Source organism: Paroedura picta, chromosome 3 (assembly GCF_049243985.1).
Source record: "Paroedura picta isolate Pp20150507F chromosome 3, Ppicta_v3.0, whole genome shotgun sequence".
Lineage (NCBI taxonomy): Eukaryota > Metazoa > Chordata > Lepidosauria > Squamata > Gekkonidae > Paroedura > Paroedura picta.
In genome coordinates, this window is record NC_135371.1 from 1,948,755 (window position 1) to 1,968,102 (window position 19,348).

The 19,348-nt window shown below is 49.7% G+C and overlaps 1 protein-coding gene across 1 annotated transcript; it reads right to left on the minus strand.

Moving 5' to 3' along the window:
- Positions 1-7,292: 7,292 nt before the first annotated feature.
- On the minus strand, positions 7,293-17,546 carry LOC143833949 (uncharacterized). The gene is given in 5 exon segments (XM_077330317.1): positions 7,293-11,067; positions 11,069-13,169; positions 14,936-15,062; positions 15,969-16,054; positions 16,679-17,546. Coding segments are annotated over 4 exon segments (2,409 nt in total). The 5' UTR covers positions 15,984-16,054; positions 16,679-17,546; the 3' UTR covers positions 7,293-10,901.
- Positions 17,547-19,348: the final 1,802 nt, after the last annotated feature.

Consider the following 19,348-nt stretch of genomic DNA (forward strand, 5'->3'; position numbering starts at 1 on the left):
ATTGCATTGCATTATTGCGTTGCATTGCATCATTTTCTGCATTGCATCATTTTCTGCATTGCATAGCAGGGCCTCCCCTCCCTTCCCCTCCCTACTCACCGGCTCGGGCCAAGGCCGCCACTGGAAGATGGTCGGGGGGGGGGGGGGAGGCCGGCTCTGGCTGCCCCCCCACCCCGCCCCCTCCTCCCAGGCGCCTCCGGGGCAGCAGCCGCGCCCCTTTAACTCTTCAGGGGACGGCGGGCAGGGGAAGCCCCAGGAAGCCCCGGGAAGCTGCAGCCCCCTGGCGGTCCCTGGCCCCGAGGAAGCCCGCCTGGCCCCCCCCCTGGTGGAAGGAGCTCCCAGAGGGGATCGGGGCCACGGGGCCTGCAAAAGGGAGCTCCTCCGCCAGGCCCCGGGCTGAGGCCGGCCAAAGCCCCCCGTTGCCCGATTCTCCGGCCTGCCTGGATCAGTCAGGGAATCCCTCCTGCAGCTGGGAGCCGCTTCTGCCATCCTGCCCCCCCCCCGCCAGAGCCGAGGAGCCCAGTGTGGGCTTTGGCCCTGGAGAGGCGCAGGGGGCGGGGGGCTGCAGGGGCCCAGGGTCCCCCCCACAGGACACGGCGCCCCTGAGCCCCTGAGCGGAGCCATTGGGGGGCTGTGACTCTCCGTCTGCGGCTGAGCTCCAGGCAAAGGGATGGCCCGGACCTTCAAGCCCCGGGTAGCTCTGGGGCCAGCATCTCTCGGCCCAGCTTTCCCATCCCGAAAAGGTCTCCGGCATCCAACCCCACTGGGACTCCTGCCGGCTGGCCCCACTCCCTGCCAGCCCCTCGGGCCACTCCCCAAGGCCCAGAGCTCCCCAGGGTCCTCCGTCCCGCCCCCCCAGCCCCCCAGCCCCGGAGGTCCCCTTCTTGGCCTGGCTTCTGTAGCGGGGCTGCGGCCAGGCGTTGGGCCCGTCTGCTGGCTGAGCCCAGCTGGAGAGAAACTTGAGAAAGGCCTTCTCAGGCAGGGCAGCAATATTTGGAACGACCCCCCCCCCCCCCGCCCCCGAGCGAGATTCATCAGGCAACTGTCTCTTGTCCACTTCCCCAATGAGCGAAGGTTTCTGTCATGCCCCCAGTAGCTGTGGTTCACACCCTGCCTTGCGTTGGGGGTGGGCTTTTCTATAGATAACAACATGTTTTACTGGAATTGTTTTACGTCTTTTGAAATGTTTTCACGTCCAAGTGTTTCTTCATGTTGGGTGCCTTGGGGACGCCCATTTGAATGGAAAGGCGATACTAAAACGTTTTAAATAAATCAGTCTCTATAAATAATAGGCACCCTCTGCTTCTTTGTCTTGTGATAAGCTTGACTCCTCAGAAACTCAGGTTAGAGGCCTCAGAATTGACCAGCATCTTCTGGAGGATTGTGGGGAATGTCGCAGGAGACACAAAGGGAACGACAACATCCAGGCCCTAAATGGTGTTTTTGTGAACCTGGAAAATAGGGCTGGTGCCTCAAAATTGACCTCGGTAGTCCGGCTGACGATGGGAGCTGCTGAGCCCAAAACCAAGGGAATGCCCAATGGCACTTACCCTGAAGGGTACTTCTCCCTGGGTTCTAGGACTCCCTCCTTGATGGGTGGTTCTCACCGCTGGTGCTAGGGAGGCAGGCCTTAAATTTACTTCCTCTCCCTGTCTCCCTGGTAGATCCGCCCTCATCTTCAGTTGTGATCCTTCCAAAGCTCAGAGAAACAATACTCCAAACTACCGTAACCATAACTCTCTGTAATAATTTTTCTTTTTCTTTTTTTTTTATAATAAGAACATGAAATAGTGGAAGAGGAAGCAGAACAAACAGTTCCGAACAACTAAATTCCAGTATTCCCCCTTTTCCTGTCCCATAATGACTATAACAGGACTACATTTCAGACGACGCCCAGGTAGGGCTGGATGGAGTCCTAGAACCCAGGGAGAAGTACCCTTCACGGTAAGTGCCAATGGGCCTTCTCCCCTGGTTCGAGGACTCCATCCTTGATGGGATATGCAAGAGCTTCCTTTGTCCCGGGCGGGATTGTGTCGCCTGAATCTAAGCCTTGCAAAAGAACACTTCTGCCAAAGGCTGCCTCCGCTGCGCTGTAACCACTAAGCTTATAGTGCCTAATAAAGGTGGAAACTGAAGACCAGGTAGCCGCCCTGCAGATCTGTTCTACAGAGGCAGAATTTATCATGGCAGCATTTGTTGCCGCCCCCCTAACTGAATGCGCTGTAATGCCAGAGGGCACAGGCCTACCCAATGAACTGTATGCTTCAGCAATACAATCCCTGAGACACTTTCCGATAGCCACAGCAGACATCCTTTCTCCTTTATTAGGCGGAGAAATGCTTATGGACATTGACTCTGATCTCCTAAATGGCTCCGTACGTATAAGGAATGCCTTGAGGGCCCTTCGTACATCTCATCTATGCCACAAAACTTCTTTAGGATGTTTAGGGTCAGGAAAGAATGTAGGCAAATTGATTTCCCGCATCCTGTGGAATCTAGATTCCACCTTGGGCCTAAATATAGGATCTGTCCACAAAACCACCTTATCTTTGTGGAACCCACAAAGATCTTTCCTAATGGATAAAGCTCCTAATTCTGAAATTCGTCTAGCAGACGTTACTGCAACTAAGAAAATAACCTTGAGTCGCAAATGTCTCAATGAAATATCCTGTAAAGGTTCAAAAGGTTGTCTCAGCAACGCTGATAGTACCACACTCAGGCTCCCAGTTGGGAAACGATGCACGGCTGGGGGAGAAACTACCGTGGCTCCCCTCAGAAACCTCGTAAGGTGAGGATGCTTGGCTAAGGGAAACCCTTGAACCTTCGGAATGACTGTCGCCAAGGCTGCCCCCTGTCTACGTAATGTGGATGGTCTCAAACCCTGATCCAATCCTTCTTGTACAAATTCCAATACGACCCATAACCCAGGCTTTAAAGGGTCCTGTTTTTTTTTTGTCTGCACCACCTGACAAATACCTTCCTAGAATAATTATATATCCTAACAGTAGAAGGTTTTCTGGCCGCCAGTATGGTGCTAGTCACCTTTTCACTAAGGCTGCATTTTAGCAGAGCTGACCGTTCAGTCTCCGCGCGGTCAGCTGTAGCCAGCCTGGCTCGTAATGCCAGACTGGCCCCTGTGTCAAGAGATCTGGCATTACCGGTAATGACAGGTGTTTCCCCACCGCTAGATGCAGGATTGTTGCCAACCATGGTCTGCGTGGCCAATAAGGAGCCACCAGGATTCCCTGTGCCCCTTGCTGTCTGACCTTTCTGAGCACCTTGGGAATGACTGGGACTGGAGGAAATGCCTATAACAGACCCTGCGGCCACTGAGCCGTCAGGGCATCTATCTGTTCTGCTCTGCGTTGAGCAAACCTGGTGAAAAACCGAGGTAAGAGCGCCTTCTCCTGACTGGCCAATAGATCTACCACTGGATTGCCAAGGTGATCCACAATCATTTTGAATACACCCCGATTCAAGGACCATTCTGCTTCGGAAATCTCCTGTCTACGGAGCCAGTCGGCCTGTACATTCAGGATCCCTTTGAGTCTTCTTTGCCCATTGTAAAATCAGTGACGCTTCCTTGTGAAGTGAGGGAGATTTCGTCCCCCCTTGCTTGTTTAAATAAGCCTTGGCTGCAACATTGTCCGTTCTTACCAGGACATGCTTTTGCTGTAATTTGATTTGGAAGTGTACCAAGGCCAGTCAAATTGCTCTGATTTCCAATAGGTTTATTGGAAACTCCCTCTCTTGTGCTGACCATTTCCCTTGAACATGCCAAGTCTCCAGAGTGGCTCCCCACCCTGACAGACTGGCATCTGTGAGTAGGACTAATTCTTGTTCACGAAAAAGCATCCCTGACCAAGATTCACCGGCTTCAGCCACCACAAGAGGCTGCTCCTTACGGCAGGAGTTAACCTGACTCTGATGTTTGACTTGGCTGTTATTTTCTCCTGAAATGGCCTTAGAAGGGACTGTAAAGGATGCAGGTGGAGTTGCCCCCATTGTAATGCTTCCGTGTTTGCTACCAGAACTCCCATGAGTTTTGCCAGTGTCATAAGTGAAGTTGATTTTTCCCGTATCACAGCCCCCACCAGATCTCTGGTCTTTTTGATCCAATTTGATCCAAAAACCAATTTTCCTTTTTTCGTGTTCAACAAAACTCCCAGATGCTCCAAAGCACTGGGTAGGAACCATGGAACTCTTTTTCCAGATTGACTAGAAATCGAATTCCTTCAGAGTGGTAATCACTCTCTCTGTGTGTGATGTTGATTCCTGAGCTGATGACGCTCGGATCAAGAGGTCGTCCGAAAATGACGTATTAACACGCCTGACTGGCGTAATGCCACAAATGGAATTGGACGCCAATCCCCGTTTGATTTTGGCACTGTAAACAGAATTGAGTATACTCCTTTTCTCTGTTCCTCTGCAGGAACTATTTCTATTGCTCTTATGTTTAGTAGATGTTGGACTGCTTTTAGCAGAGCATCTCTCTTGAGCCGATTTGCACTTAATGGGGACACCAGAAACCTGTTGGGGGGAATTGCAAAAAATTCTATTTTGTAACCAACCTGAACTATCTCTGCAGCCCATTAGACGGACTGCGCTTCAACGATCTGTGAGGGAACAATGACAAACGACCCCCTACCGGAATCTCCCCGTCCTCTAGGGAGTCATTCTTTATTCTGGGAGGAGTCCCTGTCCGGCTTCTCCTGTCTGTTGAAGCCTTGTCTGTTATATCGGGAGTAACGTCCCCTACGAAGGGAATATCGACTATTCCCCCAGGATCCTCTCCTGTTCTCCCGAAATCTTGGTAGGGTGTTCTGTGATCTGAAAGAAAAGCCTTGAAACTTTCTATCATTACCACGTCTAACAAACTTTGGCATCATTTGCTTTTTATCTCGGGTTTCGATCAAAATTCTATTCAATGCATCCCCGAACAATTTATCTCCCTGAAAGGGGTAGGCAATAACAATGGAATTGGAATGATTGTCTGCAGGCCAGGCCCTCAGCCAAAGACCACGCCTAGCAGCTGCCAAGGACGCAAGTCCCCTGGCTGCAAAAATAACTGCATCCAAAGTAGCATCTGCTAAATAACAAACTGCCTTTAACAGTCGTGATACACCTTCAGTAGACTTCTTGTCTGCTTCAGGAATTAATCTTACCAGCTTTCTAGTCCAGACTATCGAAGCCCTAGCCGTTATGGAAGCTGTGGACGAGGCTCTAATGGCCATACTACAGCCTCATGTGCCTTTTTGAGAGAAAAATCTGCCTTTTTATCCATCTGGTCTCTAAGGTGACCCTCACCATCCTGAGAAACCAGACCCTGTGACTGCAAGGCTGGGACTGGTGCATCGACCAGAAATGTCTGTAAAACTCTTCCACATAGTCTGAGAGTTTGTACTTTTTTTTTTAAATAAATGCCGGAAATTGCTTGTTAGCCATAGGTTTTTGCCATTCTGCCTTAATCTTTTTTTTTTTCCCAAAAAAAAACTCAGGCATAGGAAACACCTTTTGTATGACCTCCACAGGAGGAAAAAATTCTTCCTTACCTTTCACTCTAGGCTTCATATCTTTTTCTGGCGGTGCCTCAGCTGCCTCTGGCTGAATAAGGGCTAAAGCCACAATACATTACTGTAATAAATCTTGAAAATCCTCCTGTTTAAAAAATCTCTGAGTTGACTCAGGGACCTGAATATCTTCCTCCATCGCCTGTGTCCCCTGTTCTTCATCCATCAAAAACTCACCTTCTGGATCGCTCACAGACGATCCTGAGGACATAGGTAAATTATAGCATATTTTTCTAGCCGCCTTGGTGGGAACGGACTGAGGAACCTGCTCATAGTGAACAGAATGCGATGGGGAATAATATTGAACAGGAGGATGCAGCATCCTAGGCGGCAAAGGTAAAGAAGGCACATTTAAAGCAGACCTCTGCTGATAAAACGAATTCATTTCGTTTCTTAACATACACTTCATAAAATTGAACATTTCTGAGGACATGCCAGCAGGCAGCCCTTCACTCACATTTGCAGGTCTGTCTCCAGAAGAAGTGCCAGGCTGTGGGTGTCCCAGAGAGCCAACAGAGGTTTGGGATTCACCTGGTATTAGAGAGCTCGTGCTGTCATTTTGGCACTCAGCCACTAGGGGGACTCCTTCCCCCAGGTGCAACTCAGAGCTCCGCACATGGCTGCCCTGGAGGCCAAGGCTCCCTGCAGAGCTAATCATGATGCAGTCAGAATTGGAGCTTGTTTGTTTATGCAGAACGCCTCTGCTAGCCCCGTCACACTTCTCTCCACGCAGCCTTTTGGCTGATTTGCAAGTAGCCTTCCTAGGCTTCTCGGGCTGCCACGGTCAGTAAGGTTCCCGATGGAACGCAATCTGCCGGGCCCGTAGCTCCACCGGCAGCTCCATGCGTGCCTGGGAGACCAGACTCCGACAAATAGTCATCTTGAAAAACACTTGTTGCCATTCTGAACAGTAAGTACATTTCCTATCAATCTAACTTTAAACTCTAACCTGGCAACATTAACTATTAATTAACTTTGCTTATAACTAAATAATCTTAATAAACTATGAACTACCCCCCCCCATTTCCCCCCCTGGAGAATGAACTGGCAGGGAAAGATACAGAGGAAAGAAGAAGTAGAAGGATTTTAGTATAGAAATTCCAACTAACAGTCTTAATCTAGCTTCTATAAAAAAAAGGTGAAGAGCTAATGCTCACACAACCGCACTCCCTGCAGGCAGGAGAAAAACTGAAGATGAGGGCGGTTCTACCAGGGAGACAGGCAGAGGAAGTAAATTTAAGGCCTGCCTCCCTAGCACCAGCGGTGAGAACCACCCATCAAGGATGGAGTCCTAGAACCAGGGGAGAATGGGAAGACCCTCGCCCAGGTTATGGCCACGTGACCCGTTAGCAATTAGGCAGCCTGACCTGGATAGCCCAAGGCAAGCTCAGTCTCGGAAGCTGAGCTGGGCTGACCCTGACTAATATTTGGATGGGAGACCTTCAAGGAACACCAGGGTCATGATGCAGAAGCACGCTGCGACAAATCGCCTCTGAACATCCCTTGCCTAGCTGCCAGAGACTCCTAGGATCTCTCGGCCAAACTGCACACAATACCGAACCACAAATCAACACAGAGCAATTGGGCATCCAATTTCAGGGTCTGTGTCCTTCACCACATGTTCTTGCTCCACTTGCAATGCAGTGAGATTCCTATTGGAGCAGTGGGAGAAACTCTTGGGGAGGCTCTTACAGTTCAATGAAACGCGACCAGCTCTAGGCGTTCAAAGAGTTAATTCTTTATTAGGCAAGAATTTGACAGGGATACACAGATGCCAACTGATATTGGAATATTTTTTGGAGGGGGGAGGGGGGAGGGTAAGCAATAAAGGCAGATCTTAACCTTTCACAAGCTTAGCTAACAAACATGGAAGTTGAAAGCTGGTCAGGTGTTCATTGGCCGAATGGAAAAATTGTAAGCCCCACAAGAGCACGGAGAGATCTCGCCCAAAAGGTTCCCTAACGGAAGCTGACAGCAGGAGCCTCACTTGGTGCTCTGCGTGACGCTTTTTGAAGAGAACGCAGCAGGGAGAGAGAGAAATATTTCTGTCTTTAACCCAAGATTGTCGTCAAGATCAAACAATTGGTCACCAAAGCGGTGGGCAAGAAAAGCAAACCGGTGTACCCCAAATATACATCTTGAGAGCACCCACTGATTCCTCAAAGCAGAGGGGGAAAACTAAACTTGACCCTTCAAGACGAAAGGAGCGTCAAAACTGCACTTTCTCCTGCTACAAAGATGAAGAGTCGGGAGCTCAAAAACTGTCCTGCACTTTTTCTGAACGATACAAAAGTTACGAAACAAGCGTGGGTGTGGCTAAAGATGTCGTCCTGCGAGGGTGGCAGGGCATCTGCTCTGCTATCTCTGAAGCCTGACAGGGGTCAATTGTGCAAGCAATTGGCAGAAAAGAGGAGGGGCACGCAAACCCCACCTCACCTTTCTACCCAGGAAGTTCTTGGGGCCGTCTCCAATCCTTTAGGGAGTATATCTCCCTGGATTATAGGCTGTCAGCGTTCCAGGTCCAGAGGACGACTGCCATTTTCTACCTCGGACTTTCTTTACTTTCTTTAATCTTAAAGTATCTGCTTCAACCCTACATGATGATTTACCACAAATGAACGTTTTGAACTGAGGGGAGGACTTCGGCTGAGTTCCAAAACATCATTTACTGCAAGTATCTCTCGCTTTTTTTTCTCCGTCTCTCTTCCTGCATCAAAGCCCTTTGTTTCCCCCCTCCTCTTACTCTGATCTGCCTGAAGCCACCTCGTTAAGAGGCAGGCTAATTCCCCTAACTAAGCAGAAGAAGGACTCAAATCAACTCGAATTAATTGGCAAAAGCTCTTATTGTAATTGTTTTGGTTTTCGAAGATAAGAGATAAGAGCTGTGAGGGAAAATCTCATGAGAACTCTGTGCCAGTACGAGAATCTCTGCCTTAACTGACTTCAATACGTCACATGCCTGTGCCGGAACATTAGAGGATAAAACAGAGGCCCTCTACTGGCCACTTGTAAAATTGTTTGAGGCCAGTTTTTTTTAAAGTCAAAATCATGTCTATGTTAAAAAGATTGGCTCATCTAATAGAGATACAAACCCAAGATTACAAAGTATTTTTAGATGGACTGGTCAAAAATATCTCCAAGGAGATCCAAGATGGCAAGGAAGAAGTCTCCAATAGGAATGATGGATCAATAACAGTGGCTGATGACAGCTTTAAACAAGGTGGAAAACCAACAGTAGAAGAGAAATCTGAAATTCATATCTTCAAGGAGATCCAAGATGCCAAGGAAGATGTCTTTAACAGGAATAATGGATCAATAACAGTGGCTGATGACAGCTCTAAACAAGGTGGAAAACCAACAGTAGAAGAGAAATCTGAAATTCTGGAGACGGAAAATGGGATGCCGGAGTTCTGCAGCCCAGATAAGGACACCCTTTTTAAAAAGACATACAGCCATCTCAAAGCAACAGTGTACAAAAATCAATCAAAAGAAATATGGATCTGCAGTGAAAGTAACCGATTTAAAGGATCTCTTTGGGGAAAAAATTGTATTGATACTGGAGTCCAGGAGGTGCAACGGCCTCAAGATTTATCGATGCATATTCTGCGGGAAAGAGTACAACTGCACTTTCTACGCCAAAGGCCAATGGGACAGAATATAATTTTACGGGAATGACAAGATGTAGCAAGCCTCGAGATGAGACCCCCTTAAGAAGACCGAAAGCTCATATTGTTTTATGTTTAATGTTATACTGTATCCTATATTTCCATTTTTATGAAAAAGGGGAAGCAGTGTCTCTTTCTCTCCTGTTTTTTGTCTCTTTTCCTTTGTAGGCATATAGGTAATATAATCATTAGTGCTGAAAATATAAAATGGGGTTCTCCCCCCTTATTTTTTCTTTCTTCTATTAGTGTATTGTCCTAGGACCAAAAGCCTACACTGACTTGTAGAAAATGTTTAATGTTAAGCTTTCAACTTACATCTGAAAATATATCTGTCAGGATGGTTCTTAGAATGGGTCAAGCATAAATTGTTTTGTAGATGTATCAGAACCAAGGATAAGGAGAAGCTATAGAAGACTGAAAGCTTATATTGTTCTATGTTTAATGTTAAGCATTTAATCTAAACCTGGAAATCTTATTATTCTCTGTATTAACAACATATACTGTATCCTACATTGCTATTTTTATGAAAAAGGGGAAGCAGTGCCTTTTTTCTGTCTTGTTTCTTTTTCTTAGTAGGCATATAGGTAATATAATCGTTAGTGTTGGAAATATAAAATGGGGCTTTCCCCCCCTTATTATTTTTTTTATTGGTGTATTGTTATAGGGCCAAAGCTCATATTGATCTGTAGAAAATGCAAAGCTCTCAACTTATACCTGTCAGGATGGCTCTTAGAATGGGCCAAGTATAAATGGTTTGTAGATGTATCTGTATTAAGGATAAGGAATAATAACTTTTCTTTTGTATATCTAAACAGGCCTTTTTTTTTTTATGTAGTGGAAATGTGGATGGCTCCTAGACTCATGGCTCTTAAAGTTTTGGGCAAAAGTTTATATCACTGTGGAGTCAATGTGGGGTCGTATATTCCCAAATGATGATTATATTTTATTTACTGCTTTTTGTATCAATAACTCGTGTTGCATCCTATATTTCTATCTTTATGAAAATAAAAAAAATCATTATAAAAAAAAAGTTACGAAACAATATAAGAATACCCTGAATCAGCATGGCAGTCTTCAAGCAAAGGTTGGATGCACACTTTTCTTGGATGCTTTAGGATGCTCTGGGCTGATCCTGCGTTGAGCAGGGGGTTGGACTAGAAGGCCTACATGGCCCCTTCCAACTCTAGGATTCTGTGAATATAAATATCTATGATTCAAGTCACATATAGGTGACCCTTCTGTCTGGGAAAATGTCTCCGTGTGGCAGTATTCTAAAGCCCAGAAGTTTCTCCTTGTGCTTCCTTTTAGAAAGGTCGAAATTGCAATATTCGGACTCTGGCATGCCCCCCTCCGAAGGCTCCCTCCAACCCCCCTGTAATCTTACAGGCTTCCTGCAATAGCGGTCCTGCCCCGTGTGTTCCAATGAGGCAAAGAAGACCACTCTTTCACTGTCCTGCGCTTACCTGGGGAACTCTGGATTCTCTTGCTCTTTCACCCTGTGCTCTTTTAAATGTTCTTCCATCTCCCAATGAAACATTCGTCCTACAAGCTCTCTTGGCTTTCTCCTCACACAGCTTCCAGTGGGAATTCTTTAATGGGATGCAAGCTTTCCACTAGGAGAAAAGCTTTCCCCCCCAATACTCCAGGCATTGATACAGTTTCTGTCCTATGCCCATTTTAGACGGGAAGTAGGAATCCCCCTCTGGATGAAGCTTTCCCCATATACCAAGAATTTACATGTTTGTTTTTCTGTGAGAAATATTTTAGGGGAAGAAAGATTTCTCTGCTGAATGGAACTTTCCCCACACTCCAAGCATCTATATGGTTTCTTCCTTGTGAATCCTCTGATGAGAAGCAAGGCTTCCACTCTGAGTGAAGCTTTTCCCACAAGCCAAACATTTATATGGTCTTTCTCCTGTGTGAATTCTCCTATGAGCAGTAAGATGTCCTCTCTCATTGAAGCATTTTCCACACTCCGGGCATTTATATGGTTTCTCCCCTGTGTGAATTCTCTGATGGGAAGTAAGATTTCCCCTCTGAACGAAACTTTTCCCACACTCCAGGCATTTATATAGTTTTTCTCCTGTGTGAATTCTTCGATGGGCAGTAAGATATTTCCTCCGAATGAAACTTTTCCCACACTCCAGGCATCTATATGGTTTTTCTCCTGTGTGAATTCTCTTATGAGCAGTAAGATCTCCTCTCTCATTGAAGCATTTTCCACACTCTGGGCATTTATATGGCTTCTCCCCTGTGTGAATTCTTTGATGGTCAGTAAAAGTTCTCCTTTGAATGAAACTTTTCCCACACTCCAAGCAGTTGTACGGTTTTTCTCCTGTGTGAATTCTCTGATGAATAGTAAGAGCTCCTCTCCGACTGAAGCATTTTCTACACTCCAGGCATTCATATGGTTTTTCTCCTGTGTGAATTCTTTGATGGGCAGTAAGACTTCCGCTGAAGCATTTCCCACACTCCAGGCATTTATATGGCATCTCCCCTGTGTGAATTCTTTGATGGGCAGTGAGAGCTCCCCTCTGAATGAAACTTTTCCCACACTCCAGGCATTTATATGGTCTTTCTCCTGTGTGAATTCTTTGATGGGCAGTAAGATGTCCTCTCCCGATGAAGCATTTTCCACACTCCGGGCATTCATATGGCATCTCCCCTGTGTGAATTCTTTGATGGATAGTGAGAACTCCCTTCTGAATGAAACTTTTCCCACACTCCAGGCATTTATATGGTCTTTCTCCTGTGTGAATTCTTTGATGGACAGTAAGAGTTCCTCTCCCGCTGAAGCATTTTCCACACTCCGGGCATTCATATGGCATCTCCCCTGTGTGAATTCTTTGATGGACAGTAAGATTTGCTCTCTCACTGAAGCATTTTCCACACTCCGGGCATTTATATGGTCTTTCTCCTGTGTGAATTTTTTGATGGACTTTAAGTTGTCCTCTCCGACTGAAGCATTTTCTACACTCCAGGCATTCATATGGTTTTTCTCCTGTGTGAATTCTTCGATGGGCAGTAAGAGCTCCCCTCTCAGTGAAGCATTTTCCACACTGCGAACATTTATATGGTTTTTCTCCTGTGTGAATTCTTCGATGGGCAGTAAGAGCTCCCCTCTCAGTGAAGCATTTCCCACACTCCGAGCATTTATGTTTCTTCTCCCCTGTGTGAATTATTTGATGGGCAGTGAGAGCTCCCCTCTGAATGAAACTTTTCCCACACTCCAGGCATTGATATGGTCTTTCTCCTGTGTGAATTCTTTGATGGGCAGTAAGAGTTCCTCTCCCGCTGAAGCATTTTCCGCACTCCGGGCATTTATATGGTTTCTCCCCTGTGTGAATTCTCTGATGGGAAGTAAGATTTCCCCTCCGAATGAAACTTTTCCCACACTCCAGGCATTTATATGGTCTTTCTCCTGTGTGAATTCTTCGATGGGGAGTAAGATATTTCCTTCGAATGAAACTTTTCCCACACTCCAGGCATTTATATGGTTTTTCTCCCGTGTGAACTCTTTGATGGACTTTAAGTTGTCCTCTCCCGCTGAAGCATTTTCCACACTCCAGGCATTTATATGGTTTCTTTCCTATGTGGGTTCCTTGATCAGTAGTAATGTAATCCTTCTGCCCAGAAGCTTTTTCATGCTCCAAATATTCATATGAATTTTTTCTGTTGTTGGCCTTGCAATCAATACGATTGCCTGATTTTTCATGAGCTTGTTCTGTGCCAGTGGTGGCCTCATTCGTGTCACACCCTCTGTAGATGACCTGGAGTTGTGCAGCTTCTTGTGAGACAGGACCTTGTAGGAAACAGGAATTATTCCCGACTTGTTCTTCTCCCTCATCTTTCTTCAGTACATTAGAACATGCTGGGTTCTCCTTCACTTCTGGCTGCTCTGCTGTTTCATCTCCTGGCTCCCACACGCACCGCGCTGAAAGAGAGAAATCTTCCATGAAACGGACTCCATTAAACTGGGGCAGAAAATACAAGATGGGAAAGCTTTGCTGTCTGGAAATGCTTTGAAAACTCTTGCTAGGGAGACCGGCCCTGTCAAATCCGAGCCTGTATTGACTGACAGGCCACCTGTGGTGAGAAAAGGGGGGGTCAGCATTTCGTGGGAGCACCTATGTATACACCCGCCCTTCCTTGACTCAAACTGCAAGTCAAAAGAGCTGCCCCAAAAAAGCCCCCCCCCCCCCCCGGTAGGTTTGCAGTCAGGCAGAGATGCTGCTTGGCTACTTAGCACAATTCTAATTTGTCTTACTTTAAAGGTATTCCACGCCAGAAGACAGTGTCATGGGGCTTTCTGCAGTAGAAGTATAGGGCCCATTCTATTGTTTAGCCAGCTTTGACCAATTACAGACTGTCTTTGTCTTCATGTCTGTAACCCACAGTTTGGGTCTCATGAGGGTGGTGAGAGACGCTGTCAGTCAAGGTGGAAGGGAAGTCAGGGTGGCCTTGGGGAAGGGAGGGACTTCAATGGGGCCTAATGCCACAGAGTCCCCCCTCCAGGGCAGGGCATGAATTTCTGTTGCCTAGAGATGAGCTGTAATTCCGGTGGGGTCTCCAGGACTCACCCGGAGTCTAGCGTCCCTAACTAGGACGTCAGAAGTGCAGGTTCAGATCCCTCTGCCATGGACTTGGGCCCATTACACACATTCTGCCTAACCTACCTCACAGGGTCGTTGGGAGGGGAACAATGTAAGTTTCTTTGAGTCCCCGTTGGGAGAGTACTTGATAGATAGCAGAACTATTAACTCCCCATCATTCATAATATTAACAAAGATTTGCCACCATAACTATTAAATACATTCTGGGGATCTATTAATTCCTCCCCCCCCCCCCCAGTTCATACTATGCTACTATTAATGCGTCTGGAGTTCTAGTCCTACGGCCAAAATACTAGACCTCGAGGACATCTGATGAAGGGGATGGGCAGTAGGGTCAGGGCAGAGAGCAGGAAACACTACTTTACACAGAAAGGGATTGAAATGTGGAATTGGCTGCCAGACGATGACTGAATATGCGACAGACAACCAATAGATCAAAACTTTAGGAGAAAATGGAGCCCAGTTTTAGATTATACTGATCAGTAAAAACTGAATGGGAAACTGACAAAGTGTATATGTAAATTTTGGAAAAAAATCTATAAGAAGAAGAGTTGGTTCTTATATGCCACTTTCTCTACCCGAAGGAGTCTCAAAGTGGATTACAAGTGCCTTCCCTTTCCTCTCCCCTTCAACAGGCACCCTGTGAGGTGGGTGAGGCTGAGAGAGCTCTGAGGGAACAGCTTTTTCACTGCTGTGTCGAGCCCAAGGCCACCCAGCTGGCCAGTATGGGGGATGTAAAATAGTCTCAAGTTTCTCTCTCTCCCTTCTTTCCAGAAACCCCCTGGAATGTGCCTCATTCAGATGGATATGACAAAAATCCTACAGGGGGCATCAAAGGAGGAGCATGTTCAGATTAGGAACTTCCTGTTATTACAGTTAGACAGTTAGGTCTCTCTCTCGCTCTTGCTCTCTTTCTCTCTCTGCGAGCAGAAGGCCTCCTGCCTCACAGGAAGGACTGCAGAGGGGGACAGAGGCCAGCTATGGGGCCCAGGCCGGACAGCCTGACCCTTTCCTTCTGAATGAGGGACTTCCTTCCACTCTCTCCACAAAGCACAAAGTAAAAAGTCCAGGGGAAGGGAATCCTCACCCAGAAAGGCCACCGTGTCATAATTCTCCCGCATGACTTCCTTGTAGAGCTCTCTCTGGGCGGGCAGCAGCAGGGCCCACTCCTCCGGGGTGAAATACACGGCTACCTCCTCAAAGGACACCCAGCCCTGGAAAGAAGGAGAAGGAAGCATTTCTTTACAGGACTGGGAAGCTGATCCACGTGGGGGGGGGGGGAGGCAAAATGAAGGGAGCCAATGAACACAGAGCTGGCTGAGCACTGGGACCTCAAGGAGAAAGTCTTGGGAACTGGCACCGCTCGGAGGCGCTGGGAGCAGCTAAATGTGGCAGGGCCTTTTCTGGGGTGGTCCCCAGACTTTGGAACAACCTCCCTCTGGGGATTCACCAGGTGATGCAAACACACCTCTGCAGCCACAGCACCTGTCCCCTCTGTGCCCTGCCCTGCCAGAGAAAGAGGGGGGGTCATGTTTTAAAGGAGGAGCCACATTAGGAGGAGAAGGGAGAGGAGGAGGAGGAGGAGGAGGAAGAGAGCGGGTTTTTTTTTAATACCCTGCTTTTCATTATCCGAAGGAGGCCTAAAGCAGCTTAGAAACACCATGACCTTCCACACCCTGTGGGGTGGGTGGGCCCCAGAGAGCTAAAGGAGCATCTTTGGTAGAACTGCAACTAGCCCAAGGTTACCCGGCTGGCTGCTTGTGGAGGAGTGGGGAATCACACCCGGTGCCCCAGATTAGCCTGCCGCCCTTCCACCACCACACCAGGCTGGCCCTCAAAAGCCAGAGAGGTTCACATGAAAAGGGACGCATCACTTTCTGTGGGGAAATCCGTGGTCCAGGATTGCTACAAAGCTGCACCACCCCCAGCCCCAGTTCCAGACGGGGGGTGGGTGGGGGGGACCCCTGCCCTGCCTCTCCACTGGTGGGGGAGGGGGGTTGACCTTGGGCAGGACCAGAACCCAGAGGAAGGGGCCCGATCCCCAGAGCCTTGCGACAGAGAAAGGACCTTTCCTTCCTTCCTTCCTTCCGCTGCCTCTCTTTCCCACGACACCCCCTTACCTGAGTGGGCTGCATGGCGGCTCCTGTCCCTTCACCACCCAGAGGAGGTGGCCCAGGAGGCGTCGGAGGGGTCTTCCCACGGTGGCCTGGAGGGTGAGAACGAAGGAGGGCCGGAAGCCCCGTTTTCTTTGACAGCCTCTTCAGCATCCCTCTCTTTCCAGATTTCGTTTGTTTATATTATTTATAGCAGGGGTAGTCAACCTGTGGTCCTCCAGATGTTCATGGACTACAATTCCCATGGGGCCCTGCCTGCAAATGCAGGCAGGGGCTCATGGGAATTGTAGTCCACGAACATCTGGAGGACCGCAGGTTGACTACTCCTGATTTATAGTCTCCCTTCACCATTTGCTATGACGAGAACATAAAAGCAGCCGTGCTGGATCCGGCCAGTGGCCCGAATCCGGTCCAACACGCTGTGTCACACAGTGGCCGAAACCCAGGAGCCCTCCCACTGTCCCCCCCCCAAGCCCCAAGAAAGCAGAGCATCTCTGCCCCAGACCTAAGAACACAAGGGAGGCCCTGTTGGATCAGGCCAATGGCCCATCCAGTGAAAAGACACGGTGTCACATGGTGGCCGAAAGCAGGTGCCCTCAGGAGGTCCACCCGTGGACCCAGAACTTCAGAAGTCCACCCCCCAGGCTCCCCCCCCCCAGACCCCAAGAAGACAGAGTCTTCCATCTATACCTTTTGGCTCAGAGCTACTGACCAACCTTTGCTCTAAATGCTTGTCCAATCCCCCGCCGGAGGATGTCTATGACTTAAGCCAGGGGTAGTCAACCTGGGGTCCTCCAGATGTCCATGGACTACAATTCCCATGAGCCCCTGCCAGCTGACTTAAGCCACCATCTCTTCCTGCAGCAGTGAATTCCACATGTTAATGACGAGGGGTGGGGGGTTCAGGTCATTTAGTTGGAAACCCCTCCCCCTAAAAAATGCCTTCCCAAATTCCCCAACACCATTACTTGAGGTACCTTGCATTACTGCAAGGCAGGTGGGGCTGAGAGAGCCCTGGAAGAACTGCTCTTCTGAGAACAGCTCTAACTGGTCCAAAGTCACCCACCCGGCTGCAGGCGGAGGCGGAGCGGGGAACCCTTTTGATGCTGCAAAACGGCTTCTGTTGTGAATTATGGCGTGAAGTTGCCTTACTACTAGGGTTGCCAGCTCTGGGTTGGGAAATACCTGGAGATTTCGGAGGTGGAGCCGGGGGTGGGCAAGATCTGGAGGGGGGGAAGGACCTCGGTGGAATGTCACGCCATGCAGCCCCCCCCTCCCAAACAGCCCTTCTCTCCGGGGGAATTGAGCTCAGCCGCCTGGAGAGAAGCTAGAATTTGGGGGATCCCCAGGTCCTCCCTGGAGGCTGGCATCCCTATGGCGCACGAAGCCGACTCCTCGGCCCGCAAGGCCAGTATTGCTGACTCCGGCCGGCAGCGGCTCGCCAGGGTCTCGGCCCAGCTCTTTCCCCACCACCTCGTGGCCGGCTCCTTCTCGCGGGAGATGCTGGGGATGGGACCCGGGGGGGGGGGGCTGTGGCGTGCATGCCTGGCCAGCAGAGCCACAAGCCCCCGTGCTTGCTTGCTTGCATGGCATTATTGCATTGCATTTTCTGCATTGCATTGCATCATTTTCTGCATTGCATCATTTTCTGCATTGCATCATTTTCTGCATTGCATTGCATAGCAGGGCCTCCCCTCCCTTCCCCTCCCTACTCACCGGCTCGGGCCAAGGCCGCCACTGGAAGATGCTCCGGCGGGGGGGGGGGGGAGGCCGGCTCTGGCTGCCCCCCCACCCCGCCCCCTCCTCCCAGGCGCCTCCGGGGCAGCAGCCGCGCCCCTTTAACTCTTCAGGGGACGGCGGGCAGGGGAAGCCCCAGGAAGCCCCGGGAAGCTGCAGCCCCCTGGCGGTCCCTGGCCCCGAGGAAGCCCGCCTGGCCCCCCCCCCCGGTGGAAGGAGCTCCCAGAGGGGATCGGGGCCACGGGGCCTGCAAAAGGGAGCTCCTCCGCCAGGCCCCGGGCTGAGGTCGACCAAAGCCCCCCGTTTCCAAATTCTCCGGCCAGTGATCGTTTCCAGCCTGCCTAGAACAGTTAGAAAATCACTCCTCCAGCTGGGAGCCGCTTCTGCCATCCTGCCCCCCCCCCCCCCCGCCAGAGCCGAGGAGCCCAGTGTGGGCTTTGGCCCTGGAGAGGCGCAGGGGGCGGGGGGCTGCAGGGGCCCAGGGGCCCCCCCACAGGACACGGCGCCCCTGAGCCCCTGAGCGGAGCCATTGGGGGGCTGTGACTCTCCGTCTGCGGCTGAGCTCCAGGCCAAGGGATGGCCTTGACCTTCAAGCCCCCGGGTAGCTCTGGGGCCAGCATCTCTCGGCCCAAAAAGGTCTCCGGCACCCAATCCCACAGGGACTCCTGCCGGCTGGCCCCACTCCCTGCCAGCCCCTCGGGCCACTCCCCAAGGCCCAGAGCTCCCCAGGGTCCTCCGTCCCGCCCCCCAGCCCCCCAGCCCCGGAGGTCCCCTTCTTGGCCCGGCTTCTGTAGCGGGGCTGCGGCCAGGCCTTGGGCCCGTCTGCTGGCTGAGCCCAGCTGGAGAGAAACTTGAGAAAGGTCTTCTCAGGCAGGGCAGCAATATTTGGAACGACCCCCCCAGGCGAGATTCATCTGGCAACTGTCTCCTGTCCACTTCCCCAATGAGCGAAGGTTTCTGTCATGCCCCCAGTAGCTCTGATTCACACCCTTCCTTGCGTTGGGGGTGTGCTTTTCTATAGATAACAATATGTTTTACGGGAATTGTTTTACGTCTTTTAAAATGTTTTCATGTCCAAGTGTTTCTTCATGTTGGGTGCCTTGGGGACGCCCATTTGAATGGAAAGGCGATACTAAAACGTTTTAAATAAATCAGTCTGTATACATAAAAGGCACCCTCTGCTTGTTTGTCTTGTGATAAGCTTGACTCCTCAGAAACTCAAGTTAGAGGCCTCAGAATTGACCAGCATCTTCTGGAGGATTGTGGGGAATGTCGCAGGAGACACAAAGGGAACGAGAACATCCAGGCCCTAAATGGTGTTTTTGTGAACCTGGAAAATATGGCTGGTGCCTCAAAATTGACCTCGGTAGTCCGGCTGACGATGGGAGCTGCTGAGCCCAAAACAAAGGGAATGGGAAGACCCTCGCCCAGGTTCTGGCCACGTGACCCGTTAGCAATTAGGCAGCCTGACCTGGATAGCCCAAGGCAAGCTCAGTCTCGGAAGCTGAGCTGGGCTGACCCTGACTAATATTTGGATGGGAGACCTTCAAGGAACACCAGGGTCATGATGCAGAAGCACGCTGCGACAAATCGCCTCTGAACATCCCTTGCCTAGCTGCCAGAGACTCCTAGGATCTCTCGGCCAAACT